A 22,571-nucleotide genomic window follows, 5' to 3' on the forward strand; every position below is an offset into this window, starting at 1 on the left:
GGTGAGAGAGGAGGAAGAGAGAGGAGAGAGAAGAAAAGAAAAGAGCAGAAGAGGAATGGGAGAGGGGTTAGCAGAGAAATGAAGAAGGAACAGAGGAGAAATTTAGAGGTGAAAGAAAAGGAAAAGAGAGTGCAGAGGGGAGGAAGAGAGAGGGAAGGAGAAGGAATAGATAGAGCAGAGATGAGGAATGGAGAGAACAGAGGAGGTATAGAAATGAGAGTGCAACAATTGAGAGGGCAGAGATGAGAAATGGAAAGGGCAGAGGAGGAATGAAGAGGATAGAGTGGAGGAATGGAGAGGATAAAGTGAAGAAATGAAGATGGAAGTAAGGAGAAATGGAGAGGTGAGAGTGAAGGAATGGAGTAGGCAGATGGCAGGAACAGAGAGGGGGGAAAGAAATCGAGAGATCAGAAAGGAGGAATGGAGAGAACACAGGAAGAATGGAGAGGGCAGAGGAGAGAAAGGAAAGGAAGGATGAGGAAGGGCAAAAGGAGGTACAGGGAGTGGAGAAAGGAGGAATAGAGAGGACAGACAGGAAGTGTGGAAAGGGCAGAAAGGTGGAATAGAGACGGAAAAGGGGAGGAATGGAGAGGAGAGAGAGGAGGAATGGAGAGGGTAGAAAAGAGGAATAGAGAGAGAGGAGGAAAATATTGGCGAGACAAGAGAATAGGAATGTAGAGGGGAGGAATGAAGAGGGAGGTGGGGAGATATGGTGAGGGGGGATGAGGAGAGGAGAGAAGAGTTGAGGTGGGAGACAGGAGAAACAGAGAGGGCAAAGAGGATAAACTGGGAGGGAAGAATGGAGGGGAGTGAGAAGGGGACACAGGGGAGATGGATAATCATCTTTAAATCTCGGCACTATGTAGGATAAAATATAGAAATATATGACTAGTTTCTGTTAGAGCACCACCTTCTGGGAGTCTATCCTTACCGTTCGGACCTCCAGCCACCTGTTCGCCGCCGACAGGAATAAATAGGCCAAGTTGTTTGTGTCAGTCAGTTCCAGCATGCGCTGCTTGAATCGGGACTCATGTCTACAAAGAAGAAAGTGTCACTGAGACACTACGGGGCCAATTTACTAAAACTGGAGAGTGCAAAATATAGTGCAGCTGTGCATGGTAGCCAATCAGCTTTTTACTTCAGCTTGTTCAATTAAGCTTTAACAAAAAAAAACTGCAAGCTGATTGGTTTCTATCCAAAGCTGAACCAGACTTTGCATGCTCCAGGATTAATAAATCAACCCTTACATCTTGCATTTACTGTCCTGTCTAATGTACAAGAATTTATTTATCAAAGTGTCTGAAACAAGACCTGCCTGTGCTGCCATAAGCCATCACCCAGATACTTCTATTCTGGCAGTTGGAAGCCATATGTGGATAAGGGGAACCAAGACAGACTTTGGTTGGCATTCTACTATTCATACAGCCAGAAATATTGGCCTAGCATGCCAAAACGACATCCTCTCCATCTTGAGGAGTCCTGTACACCAACAATACATCTCCCAATGACTAGTCTACCTGCTTGAGCACTGTCAATCATAAACATGTTTTAACAATATTCTTGTTTTCACCATTTTATCATCCTTTGATCTCCTGCAGCCACTTCCTTTCTACATGCACTCCAGCCAAGGCTGCATTTCCCAGGGTGGGCTTCCCAATGTTATCATGTGAAAGTGATTGCAAACTCTGCCATTGTAAAACAACCCATTCTATTTAAAATAGAATTTAAAGGCAAAACATTTCTTTATAGATATAAAAACATTATAAATACATAATGCATAGGAGCTGGGGGTGGGGGGGGGGTGGGGTGGGGGTGGCCATGCTGCATTCCCCTGTTTAGTGTGGTCAGTTTTTTAATAGGAAAGCAGAATGACTGGCAGAAACACCCGGGATTTCACACAATGGAAGCAATACAAAGAGAACAAGATAGACAGCAGGCACATATCAGAAATATGAAGTGTTGGGTTTACTTACTCTTTAATTCCATTTCACAACTTTCAACTTTACAAATATGCAGCTTTCATTAAAAAAAAGTCTCTAGTCAGGCATTTACTGTCAATGGGTGACAACGCTCTTTCCCTGTGTCAACCTGTCACACAAGCTTCTGACGAAGACCAGAAATGGCCATTTCAACACACAGCAAAACAATGGCCATATGCACAGAGGACTTCTAGAGTACCTAGTCCATTGAGCGATTTATTAAAACGCAAAGCCAAAAAGCAGCAACAAGCTAAAGTGCACGATCCTCTATAAAATGCAACATCTCAAACCACCAAACAGGATCTTTTTCAAGCATAGAGTATCTGAAAAGAGCCTGTTCTGGCGACTCCAAATGCTGAATTTTATGAAAGATTTTGCACTTTGTCCTGTTGCTGCTTGTTGTTTTTGCTCTTTATTAAATCACTATAAGGACTGGCTACTCTGACATAGAAGTTCTGCCATTAGGCTATCATTTTTTTTACAGGTGATAAGAAGTGAATTACAGTGTGGTTTATTGCAAGATATGTTGAGATAATACACATGACCCACTGTCGTCACCATCAGGAAACCCGCCCTGAGAAAAGCAGTTATTTCTGGAGTGCATATAAATGGGAAGTGACTGCAGGAGGGTGCAGGAGATCAGCAGCTCTGAGATGTAACAAAGCATGAAAAGTAAGTATTTTCTTTAAAAAAATATTGTTATGATACACAGTGCACAAAGCAAACTCTATGTCATCCAGTGTGGGTAAACATCTACTTTACTTTGATCTTTGATGAAATATTTGGAAAATGAGCAGAAAGTTTGGAGCTGAAATGAATCTCCTTTATTGGGCAACTTAGGTTATTAAGGATCAGGGGCGGACTGACCATTTGGAAACTCAGGCACTGCCCGAGGGACCGGGGTCAGTAGGGGGCCCCATGAGATGCCCCTGGTACCTTTTTCATAGGCTTTTTTGAGTTTGGGCAAGGACAGGGGACCCATGATCCCCTATTGCCCAGGGGCCTCATGAGTTGTCAGTCCGGCCCTGTTAAGGATGCAAGCTTTTGAGACCATAAAACTGAGCTCTGGGTTAAGCAAATATTGTCAGAATACAAGAGGCATGTGTATTCTTTCTTGAATCTTGGTGTGATTTGTGTATTTCTTCCAGTAATCCAGTGTGAAACTTTACCTCTGTACAGGAGCTTCCCGTAATAAAGACCGGTCACTGCTACTCTCACTTCTTGTGCAGGGTGACTGGTCCTGTCTCCTCCCCTCCTAGAGCTTCCTGCAAAAAGCCTTTAGTGGGTGGGGCCTGCTGAATCCCCCCAGCATCTTTGCTCTCTGCACAAGGCTAAGGTCAGCGCAGTGATGATGTCCCTGCAACCTTTAGGTCTAATTTACACTTGCTTCGACTTTACCAATCATTAAAGCACCTGCCGATTCAACATGCTTTTTTTATGTTTTTGATGCTTCTGTGATGCATAGATGATACTTTTTTGCTTTAATGAAGCTTGGCATCTGCCCTGTGTATGTTGATTTTCTGTTTGTTTTAAAGGGGCCCAGTAGAACCCCAGCTTGGTAGTATCCCCACTAAACAGATCTCCAGCTCATTATTACCCTTGTTCAGCAGATCCCCAGCTCATTGGTACCCTCAATCAGCACATTCTCAGCTTATTGGTACCCTCCTTCAGCAGATCACCAGCTCATTGATAACCTCAATCAGCAGATCCCCAGCTTATTATAAACCTCATTCAGCAGATTCCCCACTCAGTATTATTCCCCCCCAAGCTCTTCTGATGCCCTACTTAGTTGTACCCCCTGCTTTGCTGATTCCCCACTCAGTAGTAACCCCCAGCTTTACTGATCCCCCACTCAGTAGTAACTCCTAGCTCTGCTGATCCCCCACTCAGTAGTAACCCCCAGCTTTTATGATCCCTCACTTAGAAGTAACCCCCAGCTTTTCTGATCCCTCACTCAGTAGTAAGCCCCAGCTCTGCTGATGCCCCACTCAGTAGTAACCCCCAGCTTTTATGATCCCTCACTCAGTAGTAAGCCCCAGCTCTGCTGATACCCCACTTAGTTATACACTCTGCTTTGCTGATCCCCCGCTCAGTTGTAACCCCCAGCTCTGCTGATCCCCCACTCATTAGTAACCCCCAGCTCTGCTGATCCTCTGGTTTGCTGCCCCTCCTCTCTCTCTGGCCCCTGCTCTTTTCCCACTATATTGCTCCCACACTGCTCACCAAGTGTGATATTGCTAGTTTCTCCTGCTCTGGTCTGGGCTAAACTTTTGCTGCCCAATCCTCTCTCTATGATCCCCGCTCACCTTCCACTATAGGGTTCCCATGTTGCATACCACATGTGCCATCTGCTAGTTGTTCCACTCCAATCTGGACCCCGCTCACCTTCCTAATGCTCCACTCTGCACACCAGATGTGATGTCTGCCCCAGACACTTCTAGTACGTCTACACACTAACCAGACGTGACCACTGATGATGTCTTTATGTTTTACTTGTTGTTTTCCAAGGTCATCCAGGGTTATCTCATACCTGCAATACCTCCAAAACAAAGCGAGGCTAAGTCAGAATAAAAGCCCCTCAAAAGCTGCAGGTGCTGTTAGCAAGCATTGCCATAAAGTTCAATGGAGGCTTTGGAGACACTGAAACACCAAGAAAGGGACACAGAGTATAATTTTTGAAGCAAAGCAAATGCAAAGTGTGAACAGGACTGTAAGCCTACTATTTTATTTAGTGACAGTTGTTTTGATTGGCATTCAGAGTGCTTTAAAAAAATATGTCCAAAGCTACATTTTGAAGCAAGTGTAAATGAACCCTCACAAAGTAATATCTGCGATTACAAAGGCATTTGGCGCACAAAAAGTGAATTTATACCTGGTGAGTATATTTAATTCAAAGTGTTTGCACCAGGGGTTCAGCTTTAAATTAGCCAATAAAGGATATCATATAAAACTCCAAAATTTCTGCATTTATCAGTAGCCAACACACTACAAGGCCCTACTATTGTGAAAGTGGTGAAAGATGAGAGTCCCCCAGTGTCACACACCTGAATGCCCGGATTGTAGTCAATCCCTCCGCCGTCTCTGAAAAGTGGCACAGAAGAGGCAGCTGAGTATTGTCATCCAGTTCCTGAAGTTCCCTGAAAGATGGAAGAGAGGGTGACACCTATTGACAAAACAATACAGCTCCCTGTGCCATCTTTTTTCCTTCCCTCATACTCACTTGGAGGCAACTCGGAAGTATTTCTGGATCAAGTGAAAGGCGACCCCCAGCGGAATGAGGGCGATCAGGAAGTAAAGATTGGTATAGCTAATGACACCAATGGCAGAGAGGCAGAGTAGGGTGGATCGGGTGAGGGACTCCAGTGTTGGTGGGATGTGCTAGAACCAGCAGACAGAATGATATAGTGATAGGTGATATAATGGTATAATGATTATCTTTTATTAACACAAAAAATGAACACAATGAGCAATACAGCTCACCTGATCAATGATGTTTGTATCCGCAGAGAAACGGTTTAAAATTAATCCCAGTGGAGTCGTATCAAAGAACCTGTAAACCACACAGAGACACCAAAAAAGATGTGTTTATATAAAAAAAGACTCCACTCCACCTTCACATGCTGCATGCTTGTTCTAGCTCAGCTAAGACTGAAGATAGACAGGCAATTTGCACTTCCACGCCACGCTGTTCTAGTGACATAATCCCATCCTTAGTGTCATTGGGTCTGAATAGGTCAATATATTATATTAGACTGCATGTGTATCTCATCCCTATTATATATTACGATAAGAAAAGGTAACGTTTTGAAATTAGCTTTTGAATACTGTTATGATTCTTTAAAACGTGGATATTTCCATATTGATTTTCAGTGTTATAATTAGATTATCTTTTGGAACGCATCCATGGAATGGTTTGCATATGGATAACACTCGCATACGGATATTTCCGCTGATTGTCTATTGAGTTAGTGAGTGACCTACTATTAGCTATGCTGGGGATATATTATCTCCCTTGCTTTCATTTTTCCCTATCCCCTGCCCTCCTTCTCTCTCTCTCTCTACAGTGGGATTGTTTCTGTTGTTCTTCCTGTAGGGTTCTACCTGATTGGGGATGAGGGGGAAGGGGCTGTGGATAGTCACCCAAGACCATAATCTGACCCCCTATGTGGGTGCTGTCACCCCGCATCACCGTCTATGTTGGCATGTGAGTCTGTGGAGAATGATGTTTTTGGATGGTTTATGATGTTTTTGTGATATTGTATTTGTATTATTGGTGGCTGATATGTATATACATCTTCCAGCTAAGGCATTTGATCTCCTTTCCTCCAGTTTGGGGTCCTGAAGAAGCTGACGGGCGAAACGCATCAACCTCTGGAGGATATTTATGCCATGGAACATGATACTGGGATCTCTTGGGCTTATTAGCCAAGTATTGATTTTATATTATGTGTTTGGAAGATGCATTTCAATAAATATGTTTAATGTACAACATGAGCCAATAATGATAAATCCTCCTGTGCTTAAATGGATAATCCCTAACCCTAAACTGCTCACACTCAAACCTATACCCAATAAGTGTATAGAAATAAAAATACTATATAGTGTAGTGCTATAGACACAATAAATAAATCCAACATACAAATGTAAATAAATTAATACAAAAAAATTATTATATATATAGTGATATGATCCTGCCAGGATCTAATGGTGAAATATAATACAGTGATAATGTAAAAAAAGAAGATATAAATCCTATGAATTGGTGAAAAATTCCACAATCCCCCCTATCCACAATTGAAGGATCAAACACTCACAAATACAATAGTGCAAATACGTAAAAGTGAATCCCCTACTATGGGGAAATAAACCTATACAAAAAGTGATAAGTGCCACAAACCACACTTAACCACATTCAAATGTCCACATACAAAAAAGTGTAAAATGTTGTTCAGAAACTCACAAAATACATATACTGTACAAACAATTTCCAAAATTGCTGAAAACATAAACATGTGCTCCAACAACGAATTTGTGCAGGTGATGAAGTGTATCCGTGGTCACAGCAATAGTGTAAATCCTCAAGTGGCCAAAATGCCCCCTCACCTTCTTACAATGACCACAAGGGCCAGCTCGCTTTTAGGATCACACCCTGATCCTTACAGGTGTTGGTTCGTCAAAGGACTCACTGGATCCCATCAATGGTCGCACTTACTCCTCTCCTTTAAGACCTCCTCCAGACACAGGTAACAGCAATACCGCTCACTCTCTCATAAAGGATCATATCAGTAAAGCAAAAAGATCCTCCATAGTTTAATATGTATAAAACATTTACAAAAATAACGATTGCCCACTCACATTTGCTCCATATAATGACAGCTTTTCACCTCATGCTATGGGTGTACTGCATAGGTAGTAAAAGGTGTACCAAAATGGCGCCCATGCCGGAAATGACGCCATCGTGTACCGGAAGTTCCTCACCACGTACCAACATGTTACATCACGCTAGTCACGTGACTTCATAAGGGTCAGATCAGGGGCAATCATTATTTTTGTAAATGTTTTATACATATTAAACATGATTACACTATGGAGGATCTTTTTGCTTTATTTATATGATCCTTTATGGGAGAGTGAGCGGTATTGCTGTTACCTATGTCTGGAGGAGATCTTAAAGGAGAGGAGTAAGTGCCACCATTGATGGGATCGAGTGAGTCCTGTGACGAACCAATACCTGTAAGGATCAGGGTGTGATCCTAAAAGCAAGCTGGCCCTTGAGGTCATTGTAAGGAGGTGAGGGGGCATTTTGGCCACTTGAGGATTTACACTATTGCTGTGACCACGGATGCACTTCATCACCTGCACGAATTCGTTGTTGGAGCACGTGTTTATGTTTTCAGCAATTTTGGACATTTTGTGTATATATATTTTGTGTGTTTATGAACAACTATTTACACTTTTTTATATGTGGACATTTGGATGTGGTTAAGTGTAGTTTGTGGCACTTATCACTTTTTGTATAGGTTTATAACCCCATAGTAGAGGATTCACTTTTACGTATTTGCAGTATTGTATTTGTGAGTGTTTGATCCCTCAATTGTGGATAGGGGGATTGTGGAATTTTTCACCAATTTATAGGTTTTATTTCTTCTTTTTTCACATTATCACTGTATTATATTTCACCAATAGATCCTGGCAGGATCATAGCACTATATATATATAATAATTTTTTTGTATTAATTTATTTACATTTGTATGTTGGATTTATTTATTGTGTCTATAGCGCTACACTATATAGTATTAATGTACAACACGAGGTTGTCCGCTTTTTGTACCAGTAAAGTCCCATCAGGTTTTGTTTTTTCATATCTGGTCTGAATAGGTGTTAAAACATCCATTCATATAGCTGAAGGAGTGAATTGCTGTCAAATTGCTGGGAAAGAAATGTTAATTCAGCATTATACTGTATGTGGAAGATAGATAGTGTCAAAGGCCCCACTCCTGTTTTGAGGTGGTTGTTCTGGTTTGATGAAGATGGCCTCTTTCATGGATCTTACAGGGTCGAATATAGGTCGGTATCGGGCGGTTCAATAGTAAACGGTCGACATTCGGCCCATGTGTACACCCGCCTGTCTGAGAGAACCTGGACTAGCGGCCGGCTTCTACTGAGCAGGCATGCTGGGAAAACCAGCATCCGATCAGTGTCAGAACACAGTAGCTCAGCAGGGAGATCGCTGTACTAACGTCGGATAGTTAATATAGCAAGCTCCTCCCGAGCTATTCAGGTTTTTTTCATTCAGCCACTGGGTTGAATAAAAAAAAACTGTGTGTACCCAGTATTAGGAGCCAGTTGTCCTCGATACTGTCCTCTACATAAATTTCAAGGCATTTTAACATCCCTACCCTGACAATTTGACAACAATTCACACCTTCAACCATGTTGAAGCACCTTCACACCTTCAACCAAAGGATTTACAGCTATGAAGACTTTTTGGCACCAAAGATGAGATTATGTAACCATGCCAGGGTGGTTCCACAACTTTCCCATCTCCTATCCTGTTCTTGGACAGTCAACAGCGAGGCTCTTACTTCACTTTCCATTTATCATACATCAGCATCAGAGGTTGGTCATCAGCTCTGAGGAAAGGGATTCGTTCCCGAAACGCGTCAGCCATTTGACCGCACTGACAGTGAGAACACCTTGCCCGCCGTTGTGGCCATTGTCATTTTTCTATGCTTTTTAGATACATGCTTCGTCTGTGAGTATGTTTTTATGATTTAATTCCTACAATAAACCTTGGATAATGCACTAGGTGTGTGCGCCACCTGTTTTCTCTCTACCTTCACACCTTCAACCAAAGGATTTACAGCTATGAAGACTTTTTGGCACCAAAGATGAGATTATGTAACCATGCCAGGGTGGTTCCACAACTTTCCCATCTCCTATCCTGTTCTTGGACAGTCAACATCTGCGTTGAAACATTCCATGGTGATTGGATTAAGATGTCTGTCCTCCCTGTGTGGATATAAATGATGGGGTACCTTCCTAACAATCATTAGAAGTGAAGAAGCGGGTTTGAGAAGTAATGATGGGCTGCATTTTCGAGTAAACTCCAACATGGGCTGTTTGTTTGTTTTCCCACAATGCACTGCGCACTGACAATGCATTGTGATTGGCCACAGGTCAGGTGCAATGCTTTGGCCACTCACAGGGCATGATGTGACGTCATCGCCCTATTTAAGAACTGTCATCGCAGCGCAGCTGTCAGATGGCGGGAACCAGTGTCGAGGGCGGAGTAGATTTTGTACAATTTTAACGGGTTGGCAGTGGCGGTGGGCATCATGGTTGACATTGGATCAACTACGAGGGACATTTTTTTTATTTTTAATAAAGGACTTGTCAAAGACTGTCTCCTGTCTTTTTTACACTACACTTTTATTCTTTGTGAATGGGTAGCGTTACCACATACTCATACACATAGGCTTGTTAAAGGGGGCTTCCAGATTCCAATAAGCCCCACACCCGCAGACCCCCACAACCACCAGCCAGGGTTGTGGGGAAGAGGCTCTTGTCCCCATCAACATGGTGACAAGGTGCTTTGGAGGCCTGTTGAGGGCATGTTGCCTGGTATGGTTCAGAGGGGGGGCGCTCGCTCATTCCCCCCTTTCCTGACCTGCCGGTCTGCATGCTCAGATAAGGGTCTAGTATGGATTTTGAACCCCTGCGCCAATTTGTTTTTACATTTTGGCGTGGGGGGTCTCCCTTAAAATCCATACCATACCCCAAGGGCTTGTATGGGAGGGGGGACCCCATTCCATTTTTTTTTGTTTTTTTTTTAATTGTCGGGCAATTCTTTTGACATTCAGCTGTAAGCTGGGAACCCCGCTAACAGCTGAAACATGAATGAATGTTTCACTATTAAAATACTGCATGACTTAATAATATAAGTCATGCAGTATTTTAGTAACTGAGCGGTATCTTACCCCATACTCAGATGCAGTAAGACACCGCTCAGTAAATTGTCCCTGTTCGAAGTTTGCGGTCGAACTTCTGATAGGTTTGAATGTTCAACTGTGAACCGAACGGGGGGGGGGGGTTCAGCCCATCACTATTGAGAAGCTATGAAACATTTTCAACATCACAGAACAAGAAAAGCGGAATGTGACTAAAGTAATATTAAACCTTCATTTTGTTTTTTATAGTTAAAAAACAAAAATGTCTATACTTACATGCTCTGTGCAATGCTTTTTTGCACAGAACAGCCTCCTCTTTTGGAGTCCCCCTCTGGCACTCCTGGCCCCCCCTCTCTGGTGGGTGCACCCACAGAAAGCCACTTTCCATGGGGCACCCGTGAGGGATCGCTCCCGAGCCAACGTGTCTGCGTCTATTGACACAGAGCGGGTGGCTCATCCCTACCCCCGCTCCAGTGTCACAGCATTTGATTGGCAACAGCGGGAGCCAATGGCTCCCGCTGCTATCAATCTGCCCAATGAGGGAGACAGCGGCTAGAGATGGATTGGATCAGGCTCAGGTAAGAAAAAGGGGGAGGGGGAGGGGCTGGGGCAGCACAGAAGGTTTTTCACCTTAATGCACACCTTAAGGCTTTAGAACCACTTTACTACTAGCTAACCAAGTGATCTTGGTTTACTGTGTAAACACAACTGCTGTGAAATTCATGTCTCTTCTGTGCACAAACAATTGTCATGTGATTAGCAAGGTAAGCATGGACATACTGGTTCCTGCCCATTGTTTTCATTTTAAAGGGGCAGTCATTTCAACTTCCCCATTGACTTCAATGCGTTTTGTAGAAATTTCTCAGAAATTTCTACAAAGTGAAAACTGTCAACTTTTCTCAACTGTAGATGACACCAACTGTGTTGCAGTTACCCAGTACTGCATTATAAGATGATGGGGACCTATATGGTGCATCTACTGATAGTCTGATGGTGCTTTCCTCTGGATCAAGTGTGGGTCAGGTTTTTTTTGTTAGTTGAATGTAGTCATTTGTTATTCTTCCCTCCAGCTATCTACATAATATAAAATTATCACAACATTTGAAAAACATGAGACTTTGATAAACTTCGACACTGCCCTGAATGGTAATTTTTTTGATTTCTCAAGGCAACATTTGATCACCTGCTCGATCTGTAGCACTGATATCTGTGACCCTGGGAGGAAAGGCACCCCCACACCTGCACTTCCTTCCTTGCTGTGACATTCACTGCTTTCTCAATAAACTCCTACCTGAGCATTCACTAAGGGGCAGTGACACCATATAGTATTATGGTGTCACCAGCCCTATAGTGGTATCTCCATAAGAAATTATGGGTTGGTGGTAGAGGAAGACCTACAGAAAATGGTAAAGACTACTCAGGAGATTGAACATTGACTCACCCCAACCAAAACTACACACTGTAATGTAAGAGGCTGTTTGATGAATTATGGTGAATTTGATAGGGCAGCACAGTGGCTAAGTGGTTAGCACTTCTGCCTGCCAGTACTCGGGTCGCCGGTTCAAATCCCAACCACAGCACCACCTGCCTGGAGTTTGCATGTTCTCCCTGTGCCTGCATGGGTTTCCTCCATGTACTCCGGTTTCCTCCCACACTTCAAAGACGTGCTGGTAGGTTAATTGGCTCCTGTCTAAATTGGCCCTAGTATGTGTATGTATGAATGTGAGTTAGGGCCCTTAGATTGTACACCCCTTGAGGGTTATGGACTGATGTGAATGTACAATATATATGTAAAAGCGCTGCGTAAATTGTAGGCGCTATATAAGTACTTGAAATAAATTTGATATCAAAACTTCTGTATTTGACAAACTTCCATCAAAAGGTAAAAAAAAAAAAAACTCAGAAGCAAACTCAAAAAGTATAAAATTGCTAGGCAGTAGTGATTTTTTTGGCAGAAGGGATATGCATAGTCCCTGCCAAAAAACTTCTTCCTCTTTTCCCTAGCAAATCATTATTCTCTGTGTACACTATACACTTATTTTAATAGAGTTATTGATCCAGGTTTTTGTCATCTGGTGTCAGATACCTAATCGGCGCCAGGATAATCTTTTTCAGTAAGTTGTTGTGCAGATTTCTGGCGGCGGTGAGCCCCATCCACTCCACAGTCAGAGAGGTGATGAGACAGAGGATGATCCCTGAAGCACTGAGGATGCTGAACCCCACCACATAGTACGTCTGATTTTGGTCAGTCTGTACAGTCTGTAAAAGCAAAGTGTCATTTGTCAGATATATTGGGGAAGATTTACTAAAACTGGTACAGCTGTGCATGGTAGCCAATCAGCTTCTAACCTCAGCTTGTTCAATTAACCTTTGGCAATAAAATCTGGGAGCTGACTGGTTTCTGTGCAGAACTGCACCAGAATATGCACTCTCCAGTTTTAGTAAATAACCCCCCATTCTGTCATTTCATCACCACTTCCAGAATGAGCAACACAATTATTTACAGGAATTCAGGCAAAAACAAATATATAATAATGGTGTGTGACTGAGGTGGGATCAGAGTAAGCTTCTTTGGTGCTGAGTCTGATATGACTGACTTGGTGTTGTTTGTACAGCACTTTGGAATATGTCAGAGCTATATATAATAATGGTGTGTGACTGAGGTGGGATCAGAGTAACCTCCATGGTGCTGAGTCCGATATGACTGACTTGGTGTTGTTTGTACAGCACTTTGGAATATGTCAGAGCTATATAAATGTATAATAATAATAGTGAGCATATGGGTAGGTGCAGCATGGTGTAATGACACAGAGTTCAGTTGCAGGGGCAGAAACTTGTGGAAGAACACCACTGCCAGGGAAATACTCACAGTTCCATTTAACTTGAAAACAGTAACAGTGGATTCAGATGCACCGACAGTGTTTGTCTCTTGGGGAAGAATGCGGCCTGGCCAGCCTGGACCCAATGGGGAGGCTCCCGCAGAAGGGTGGTATGTCCTTAACCTGTCCCTCCTTGCCAGGAACCCTTGCTGTTAGTCTCGTTCACTGTCAGACGTGTACTCTTTCCCTCACCTATCCACTTTGCAGAATGCACGTCAAAACCTGGGAGCAGGGTTCTAAAAAGACTCTACTGACCCAAGATGGGGGTCACCTGGATGCAGCATAGTCAACCACAATGCTGCCTCCAGGGACCAGGAAATCATAGGGAAGCCAGGCTTCTTCTCCAACTGCAGTACCTCAACAGTCAAGCACCACCTACAGTGGGAAAGGTAGACTGTAACTGCCTACATGTAACGGTGCAGGGACATTAGAGTGTAAGCTCATGTGGTTCAAAAACTGATGTGACTGGCTCAGTGTACTCTCTACAGCACAACACTATGGGGTTGGTTTACTAAAGGCAGATAGACTATGCACTATGCAAAGTGCAGTTGTATTCTGCAAGTACAGTTGCTCCAGAACTTAGTAAATGAGCGGAAGCTCTGATGACTTCCATCATCCCATCATGTGCAGGCAAAAATTAAGTTTTTTAATTTCCTTGCATGCGATTGGGTATTATTTGCAAAATGGAGCTTTACCTCATTCAGGTCTGGAGCAACTGCACTTGCAGAGTGCAACTGCACTTTGTAAAGTGCAGTCTATTTGTCTTTAGTAAATCAACCCCAATGTCTCAGCACTATATACACCAATCAGCCATAACATTATGACCACTGCCAGTGTTACAATGGTGCCTGAAATTGGGCAAGTGTAAGGATTTGAGTGACTTTGACAAGGGCCAAATTGTAATGGCTATACGACTGGGTCAGAGTATCTCCAAAACTGCAATTCTTGTGGGATATTCCCAGTCTGCAGTGGTCAGGACCACCCAAAAGTGGTTCAAGGAAGGAAAACCCCACAAACTGGCGAAAGGGTCATGGGCAGCCCAGGCTCACTGATGCACATGGGGAGGGAAGGCTAGTCCGTGTAGTCCGATCAAATAGAAGAGCTACTGTAGCTCATATTACCAAAAAAGTTAATGCTGGTTCCAATAGAAAGGTGTCTGAAAACATTGCAGTTTGCTGTGCATGGGACTGTGTAGCCACAGACTGGGCAGGGTGTCCATGCTGAACCGTGTCCACAGCAAAAAGTGCCTACAAAGTACAATATGAGCATCAGAACTGGACCACAGAGTAATGGAAGAATGTGCTTTTGCGGTGTTGACTTGGTCTCCAAATTCTCAAGTTCTCAATCCAATCCAGCATCTGTTGATGCACTGGAAAAACATGGCCGATTAATGGAAACCCTAACTCACAACTTACAGGACTTAGAAGATCTGCTACTGATGGCTTGGTGCCAGATACTACAGAATACCTTCAGACGTCTAGTGACATTCATGCCTCAATTAGGTGTTTTGGCAGCAAAAGTGGGACCTACTCAATATTAGGTGGGTGGTCATAATATTATGGCGGATTGGTGTAAATGTATAATAATAATTGTATGTGACTGTGGTGGGGACATTAGATTGTAAGCTCCTTGGATGCGGAGACTAGCTCAGTGTTTCCTGTATAGCACTGCAAAATATGTTAGTGACATAAATGTATACTAATAATAGTGTGTGACTTTGTTAGAGACAGTAGAGTGTAAGCTCCTCTGGTGCAGAGACTGATGTGACTGGCTCAGTGTTCTCTGTACGGCACTATGACATATGTCAGAGCTATATAAATGTATATCAATAATAGTGTGTGACTGCAGAGGGACATTATAGTGTACGCTCCTCTGTGACATACTTATTTAGAAGCAAAGATCCAGGTGAAGATTACATTTTTAGATTGTAAGCTAATTAGCAAGGCCCTCTGATTCCTCTTATATTGAGTTGTATTGTAACTGTATTGCCTCCCTCTATTATGTAAAGTGCTGAGCTAACTGTTGGTGCAATATAAATCCTGTATACAATATAATAATAATGATAATAATATATAGTGTCCAGAAAATTTACATTACCGAGTTGAGCCCATTGGCGTCTCTGCTGATATTTCTGTCTTCAGACGTCCATTTCACCAGCCAGTAGTCAATGGCCACAATCACTGAGTGTTTCAGTAATTTGGAGACTATCATCAGGAAAAGGAGGAAAAATCCTCCAGAGGTCAGATATCTCCAGCACGTCCTCCATGGCATCTTTGTACGGTGACGCAATGCTGTGGCCATGTCATCTTCCTCATCCTCCTCCTCTTCCTCCTCTGCAGAAGAGTAAAGACTGGGAAGATCAACATGGGAGAGCAGCATCTTTTGTGTGTTGGGGAAAAAAAGATATCTCCAGGTTTCACTGTAAAGATTTATCATTTTAATTCTGTCTGTATAGTTTTGAATATAGTGTGAAGAGGTAACAAGCATGTTTTAGGTGTCCCTAATGGGGAAATTTTACCTCAATTCCTGTCTTGGTGACACCCTGCATGTCAGGGTACAGCACAAATTCAAGAGCACTCCATACAGTCTGTAATACATTGTCAAAGGGTGCTGCAGTACCGACCACACATGGGATATTTGTCATTCCAGTAACTTAACCCTTTTACCGCCACATCCCTTATGGCAGTGGGAGTTTTACACACACACTCCCACACTTTACACACATTTACACTGTACACATTACAAGTCAACTTTCAGCTTTGTAATGAATGCAATCCAGCGACTGTACAGCTTTTGCTTTCTATGACCACCTGGGCTCCGCTGTCCCACCTGAGGACCTCGAACCCACATGGTGGGTGCCTCTGGGTGGAGGGGGACTAGTGAACACCTATTTGCTGATCTGCCCTAGCTAGACTAAACCCAGAAGTGAAGTGTAAAATGGCACTTCCAGTTTTAGGTGACACTTTCCCTGGTTCTTATGGCCAGGGAAGAAGCTAATAGAGTATGATGTGTGCTCTATTAGCTTCCATGGAAGGCAGGTGAGACATCAGGAGGCTAAAAGACTACTGATGTTTCAGAAAAGAGAACCTGTCCTAAAAATATTATATCACATAGGGGACTTTTTTCCTTATGTGATATAAATAAAGTTTAAGTGAAAGTAAAAAAAAAAAAAGTTACACCGAAGCCCTTTACCCCCCTCCCAAAAAATTGCCCTGCTCCCATCGTGGTTGAAAACATTGTTCACGATACACGTTACATATCATCGTGCACTCTAAAGTGAGAGCAATCATTTTAGGGCCACTATTCATGGGCAACTCTGAACTGATGACCTGTAGGGGATTTTAAAGCTTTGCCTATAGAAGATATAGGGGATCCAAAGTTCGTTGTCATTTTGAGGATGCGCACAAATTTAAGGCTTGTCATGATGGGTATTTATTTGCTTGGTGCAACCTCATCTTATATATTTTATCAAAAAAAAGGAATGTAATGCATTTTTAGAGGATAATTAGTAATTTTGCACAGAAATCCACTATGTGAAAGTCAGTCCTTTCATCCCTAATTGCAATGAAAGCAGCTCTGCAGATAACTCCGTAAGTCCTTGTTTTTGGGGGGTAAGATACATTGGTGACAGAGTTAGGATTCCTCCACAATACTCTATAAGTGAAGCATCAGGATGGAGGAATGGCACAGAAACTGCCATCCTCTGATCTGTTAGGAGTGCATTCTGATCCTCACCTTCTCCCTCATCCTCAATCGCAGACTTTGCTTCTCTGGAGTACATGGCTCTCCGTAGGGTCTTCCGCTCCATGGTAGCTTGATCAGCGTCTGTGTCCTGTTCCAGAGAAACACATACAAAAACATTCAATACCAGAGTGAGGATAGACTGATATATAACAATTTCAGCATTGCGACTTTCTAAAGCTGAACTCCTGCCTTCCCTTCAGTCTTGCACAGTTGTACGAGCTCTTCTCCTGTGCTGACATTACTCTGATTTCACTGCACACTGTGAGCTTCTCACAGTACATTAGAAGCTGCAATAAGTCTGATAGAGCCTGTCCTATTTCTTAGTTGGAGGATGTCCATCATCATCTAGGTCTTTCATCCCCAGCCTGACTGTCTCTGGCCCTCCTCTTTCATTGCTTGGATTTCATTTTTTTCAATCACGGAGGCCCAGCATCACATGTGGGCATTACCTGGGGAAATTTATATGCAATTACAGCCTGCCTAGAGACGCCTACTCCTCCAAACTGACATCCACCCATCAAGGCATTTTGATTATTGCTTATTATTATTATTTACTCCTCCCAAGAGCCAGCCCATTGGTCGTATCAGGGCTGAGGACTCTTGAGTGTAGTACTGAGGCGTAGGGTTGTGGTGTTTTCAGGAAGTCATGTACAGCACCCAGCCCCTCCAACCAGCCATGATCTGCCTGCAATGCATATAGAAGCACAGACTGAGTTCAACATAAAGTATGTAATGAATACAAAAGTTTTATTTAAAAAATGAATTGGCATGTTGATGAGGGAATGACGGAGAGACCAGGGAGGCAAAATATAGGCAGATTAAACTTCAGATTTCAAGAATATATAGAGTTTTAATTTTTGACACAGCAGAGAAGGGTTAAGGCCACATCTTAGACATTCATCAAAGCCCATAGATCCTCAATCAAGGAGAGAACTGGTCCGGTCAAAGTGGGTTGATCTTCTCTTAAGGATGCAGAGCTAATCCAAAGCAGATCCAGGTAGCCAGAGGTCTCCTAGAGCTGGATGGATGGAAGGGGTCTCCTGCTTAAAGGGGGGGTCTTCCTCCTCTTGGTAAAGGCCTGAATTCTCAGTAACGGAATCTGCAAAAAGGTACTCCTCTCTCCACTTCTATAACACCAACCCTGGCGGCAACTTCTCCCAACGTTACCAAGAGGTGGAAGACCCCCCCCCCCTTTAAGCAGGAGACCCCTTCCATCCATCCAGCTCTAGGAGACCTCTGGCTACCTGGATCTGCTTTGGATTAGCTCTGCATCCTTAAGGGAAGATCAACCCACTTTGACCGGACCAGTTCTCTCCTTGATTGAGGATCTATGGGCTTTGATGCATACCTCTTACTTACATCTGTCTTCTGGTGAGTGCGCATTTCTGCTTTTCTTCACGTACCGCCACCATTGATTTTCTACTTGTCATCTGGCATGTTTTTATGAATAGACTTTAGTGGACTTTCTTTCAGACTTTATTATCTAGCGCTGCACTTTTGTTGATATTACTCTGTTTAAGTATTTTGTGGTTGCTTAGAGTGCTTAGCTGCTTTTTTGGATTAGCGCTCACTCTTTTATTATTATATACATCTTAGACATTGTCACAGACATCCCCATTGGAAGATTTAGGCCCCATTAACACTAACATTTTCTCCTTTGGCACTGTCATGCACGATAATGGAAATCACATTATTCTCTATGGTCCCCATTCACATCAGTACAACATGGTTCTGTTCCATTTTAGAAATGGTCAGGTGCTTGTTTTGCTGCATCATACTGAGTTTTTGGCCACATAGACTTCAACAGAAACGTTTGGAAAGATCATGTAAAATGCATGTAGTATGTGTGTTTTTAGTGGCTTTTTGTCAGAATTTTGTGTATAAAATCCAGTTTCACCTCCTATGCCAAAAACGTGTATAAATGTTGCAAAATACGTGATCATGCAGCAGCACTAGTGTGAACCTAAGCTTAACCCCCTATTCAGGTTTTGGTGACAGCTGTAACATTTTGGATTTCCCATCACTTTCTGTCTTGGTAACATCACAAGTAGAGAAGGTGAATCCCAGCAATAAAACGTGATAGGGGTTCTAATCTTTCCACGCTCCATCCCAAACTGAAAAAAATGTTTTGGCTTTACATACACTTTGAGAGTAAGTTGCTTCATTTTAGGTTTTGTGGCTTAAATATTGCCATGTCAAACCCTCCTCTGTACTGATAGTGAATTTACTTGTAGAGTTAATTGGAGCAGAAATGTCACATGCTAAAAACCTTTATGCTGTGTTCCCCCACCCAAAAAAAAAGGTGGCGATTCATGTCATTCCTTGTCACCCTGTGCCCTTAAAACATGCAGAATACCCCATGACATCCTACTATAAACATCTCAGTGTCCAGCAATAAAAGAGTCCAGGGATTATACTCAGCCTTATTTGGCTCATTTCCAGTAATATATTGGGGTGGAGTGATGGATGAACGGCAATGAACCTACAAAGAGGGATAATAAGAATGTAGCATAAACCTTCTCTAACTCCTGGTCCTGGCGATTCATCAAGGTTTTCCAGTGTTCATACAATTCGTTGTCATTGTTCTGAATGTCCTTCAGTGTCCCTTCCCGCAGGACAAATCCTTCCTTCATTGCGATAATCTGTAACCAGATCAAATCTTCACATGTCACAGACATTCAGTTTATTTGTAGAAAAGAGAGTATTAGGCCTCATTTAAAAATGCCAGTGGCGTTAGCTGCATAAAGTTGCATTAAAAACGCAACTTTTTCTGCATTTTATAGCGCTTTTGCATTAGCGTTTAGCCACGTTTGCTGCATTTAACCGCGTTTTTCCACATTAGTGTTTTTTTTACACACACAAATAAAATTGTGGCTCAAAAAATGCTCAGAAACGCCAGTTTCCCGTATTTTACCACGTTTACCAGTGTAAGAGTATTTTTGCAGCTAAATAACTCCTCTTGAAACCCACTAGTTTTGGGGTTTTTTTCCAGCCAGAAAACACCCCAGCCAAAAAACACTGATTAAAGCCTGTGTGTGCATGGACACATAGGATAACATGCTGGGAACTTACTGGCTGTAGAAAAAAACGCCAGAAGCCAAAAATAGCAGCTGTAAAAACGTCCAGTATGCATGAGGACTTATATATATATATTAACTTTGTCTTTGTCCAGATCTACTGCCGTAGTTCCCATCCATCTTGGGAAATCCCAGCTCCTCCTCTTTTATTTTCTGTGATATAAAATAGAATCCCATCAGGGATCCTGGGAACCCCTCCTAATGGGTTCAGCTTGTGTGAAGACCTGGTAACTAAGTGCAGGGTTGGTGGGACCCCCCATAATGTGCACATCAAGTGTACAGGCCTAGGAACTCAGTATATGGATGATGGGATCACCTAATACTGGGTACAGCAGGTGTGTAGACCGAGGAACTAAGTGCAGGGATTGTAGGAACTCAGGAACTCAGTACAGAAATGGTAGGAACACCTAATAATAGGTACAACAGGTGTGCAACCATGGAATGCAATATGGGGATGATGGGAACCCCTCATAATGGGTACAGCAGGTGTCCAGACCCAGGAACTCAGCACGAGGATGTTGGAAATCCCTCACAATCTGCACCGCAGGTGTTTACAACATGAAAGTCAGTGCAGGGAAGGTTGGAAACCCTCATAATGGGTACAGCAGGTGTGCAAACCCAGGAATTAAGTGTAGGGATGGTGGGAACCCCTCATAATCAGTACAGCAGGTCTGTAGACCCAGGAAAGTTCAGTATATTTGTAGAAAATAGATTATTATATACATATAATAACCATTTCCGCCAAATTCCTACTTTGTCTGGGTCTACTACCATAGTTCCCACCCATCTTGGTAATTCTCATATCCTCCGCTTTTATTTTCTATGATATAACATGGAATCCCCTCAGGTATCCTGAGAACCCCTCATAATGGGAAAAGTAGGTGTGCAGATATGGAAAACTGTCGAGGGTTTACGCTCCAGGATTAGCAATGTAGCAATGAGAGGATCATTTTGTGGAATCTGATTTTGTGCCAAAATTGTCATTTTTTATGGTTGAAATTGCTGTGAAATTAGCCTCCATATTTTCTGCTTAACAGAAATTTGCTTGAAAAATAAAGGTCAGTTAAAAAAAAAAAAAATAACAATAAACAAAGCCACCCCTAAACCTTCAACATACACATAGATGAAAGATACTTCAATTAAAAAAGTAATAAAAAAAAATAGCCAGTAGCCTCCCTAGCGTTCTGATTATGTCAATATTTCTGTGCTCAAAGCGATACATTTTTTTGCATGGAAATATGTCGTTTTTTTATTGTAGGCCTGAAATTCTTAGGAATAACTCACTGAAATCTGTCCAAACAAGAGTCTAGTAAACATCCCGGGTATGATAAAATTTGAAACACGAAATCATAAATTATAATTTAATAAATAATCATAAAAAATAATAAAATAAAATAAACAATATAATAATAATAAATTTAATCCAATAATGTAATCTAACCAAAAACACTGAAATTTGAAATATAGCCCCAAGTTCGCACATCACTGAGCAAAGTTGCAAAATTGTTTTCAGTGTCTGATGATGAATTTCCCCACGAATCATTATCACTCAATTCTGCAAGTGGTTCTAATTTACTATCGCTGTTCTCTAGCTGGTCTAAAACCACTTTTGACCTAAAGGGACGCTTTTTGGACGCCATGGACATGTCTCAGTTTTCAGGCAGAAAGAACAGTAAAAATGCAGGCAGGGCACAGGACAAAGCACTCGGCACAAAATGTATGTGAAATGGTTTGATACAGTAATGTTATACTATGTGATTATAGTGTATTGAGTGAACGTCACTTTTTAAAATTTTTAAATTGCCCGCCAGTTCCGTCCCTGTACGTCCTGACGTCGCAGGAACCTGGAAGACGGATGCCGGCATTGGCCGGAGGAAACGGCCGAGGACGCTGCAAGGGGACATCGCGGGAGCGCAGGACAAGGTAAGTGCTGGAGGGATCCCGGAGCAACGCTGCAGGGTAATCGCGAGTGTAGCTCGGGGTTACCGCTTGTGGTGCTGAAACTTTACCCCGAGCTACACTGGGGAATACCTCCAGGGAGGTTAAGCAGTGAAGGACGTACATTTGGGGGTTAAAATTTTCCAGCACTTGGCATTGACAGCCAGCAAAGAGGATCTATACTATAATTTTCTTCTGGCGGTGCGGCAGAAAAAATTTACAAATACAGATACATTAAAGAATTCCTCACCCAGTCCGCATGTGGCAGATACTGCAGTTTATGTGTGACCAGCACCACCGTCCTCTTATCATCCCGCAGGAACTTCAGGATTCCCTCCTGCATCAGGTGATCACTAAGGTGAATGTCCAGAGCTGAGAACGGGTCATCCTGTGAGAGAGCCAAATATTTATACAGTGGATATAAAAAGTCTACACACCCCTGTTAAAATGTTAGGTTTCTGTGATGTAAAAATTATTTATTCCAGCACTCAGTCTTTTTGGGT

The 22,571-nt window shown here is 42.6% G+C and overlaps 1 protein-coding gene across 6 annotated transcripts in view; it reads right to left on the reverse strand.

Annotated features, from left to right (window-relative positions):
• ABCC9 (ATP binding cassette subfamily C member 9) overlaps window positions 1-22,571 on the reverse strand; it is a 125,202-nt gene that overhangs the window by 18,920 nt on the left and 83,711 nt on the right. For all 6 annotated transcript variants that reach the window (XM_089689132.1, XM_089689135.1, XM_089689131.1 and 3 more), the window contains 9 exons: window positions 22,319-22,456; window positions 19,570-19,695; window positions 17,045-17,141; window positions 15,407-15,642; window positions 12,517-12,689; window positions 5,460-5,529; window positions 5,200-5,357; window positions 5,024-5,116; window positions 932-1,034 (listed from right to left, as the gene is read on the reverse strand). In XM_089689132.1, coding sequence (XP_089545258.1) covers window positions 932-1,034; window positions 5,024-5,116; window positions 5,200-5,357; window positions 5,460-5,529; window positions 12,517-12,689; window positions 15,407-15,642; window positions 17,045-17,141; window positions 19,570-19,695; window positions 22,319-22,456 — 1,194 coding nt within the window. The remainder of the gene's footprint in view (window positions 1-931; window positions 1,035-5,023; window positions 5,117-5,199; window positions 5,358-5,459; window positions 5,530-12,516; window positions 12,690-15,406; window positions 15,643-17,044; window positions 17,142-19,569; window positions 19,696-22,318; window positions 22,457-22,571) is intronic.

This window comes from Staurois parvus, unplaced genomic scaffold (genome assembly GCF_062004578.1).
Source record: "Staurois parvus isolate SC_StPar_1 unplaced genomic scaffold, SC_StPar_1.0 ptg000469l, whole genome shotgun sequence".
In the NCBI taxonomy this organism is placed as follows: Eukaryota; Metazoa; Chordata; class Amphibia; order Anura; family Ranidae; genus Staurois; species Staurois parvus.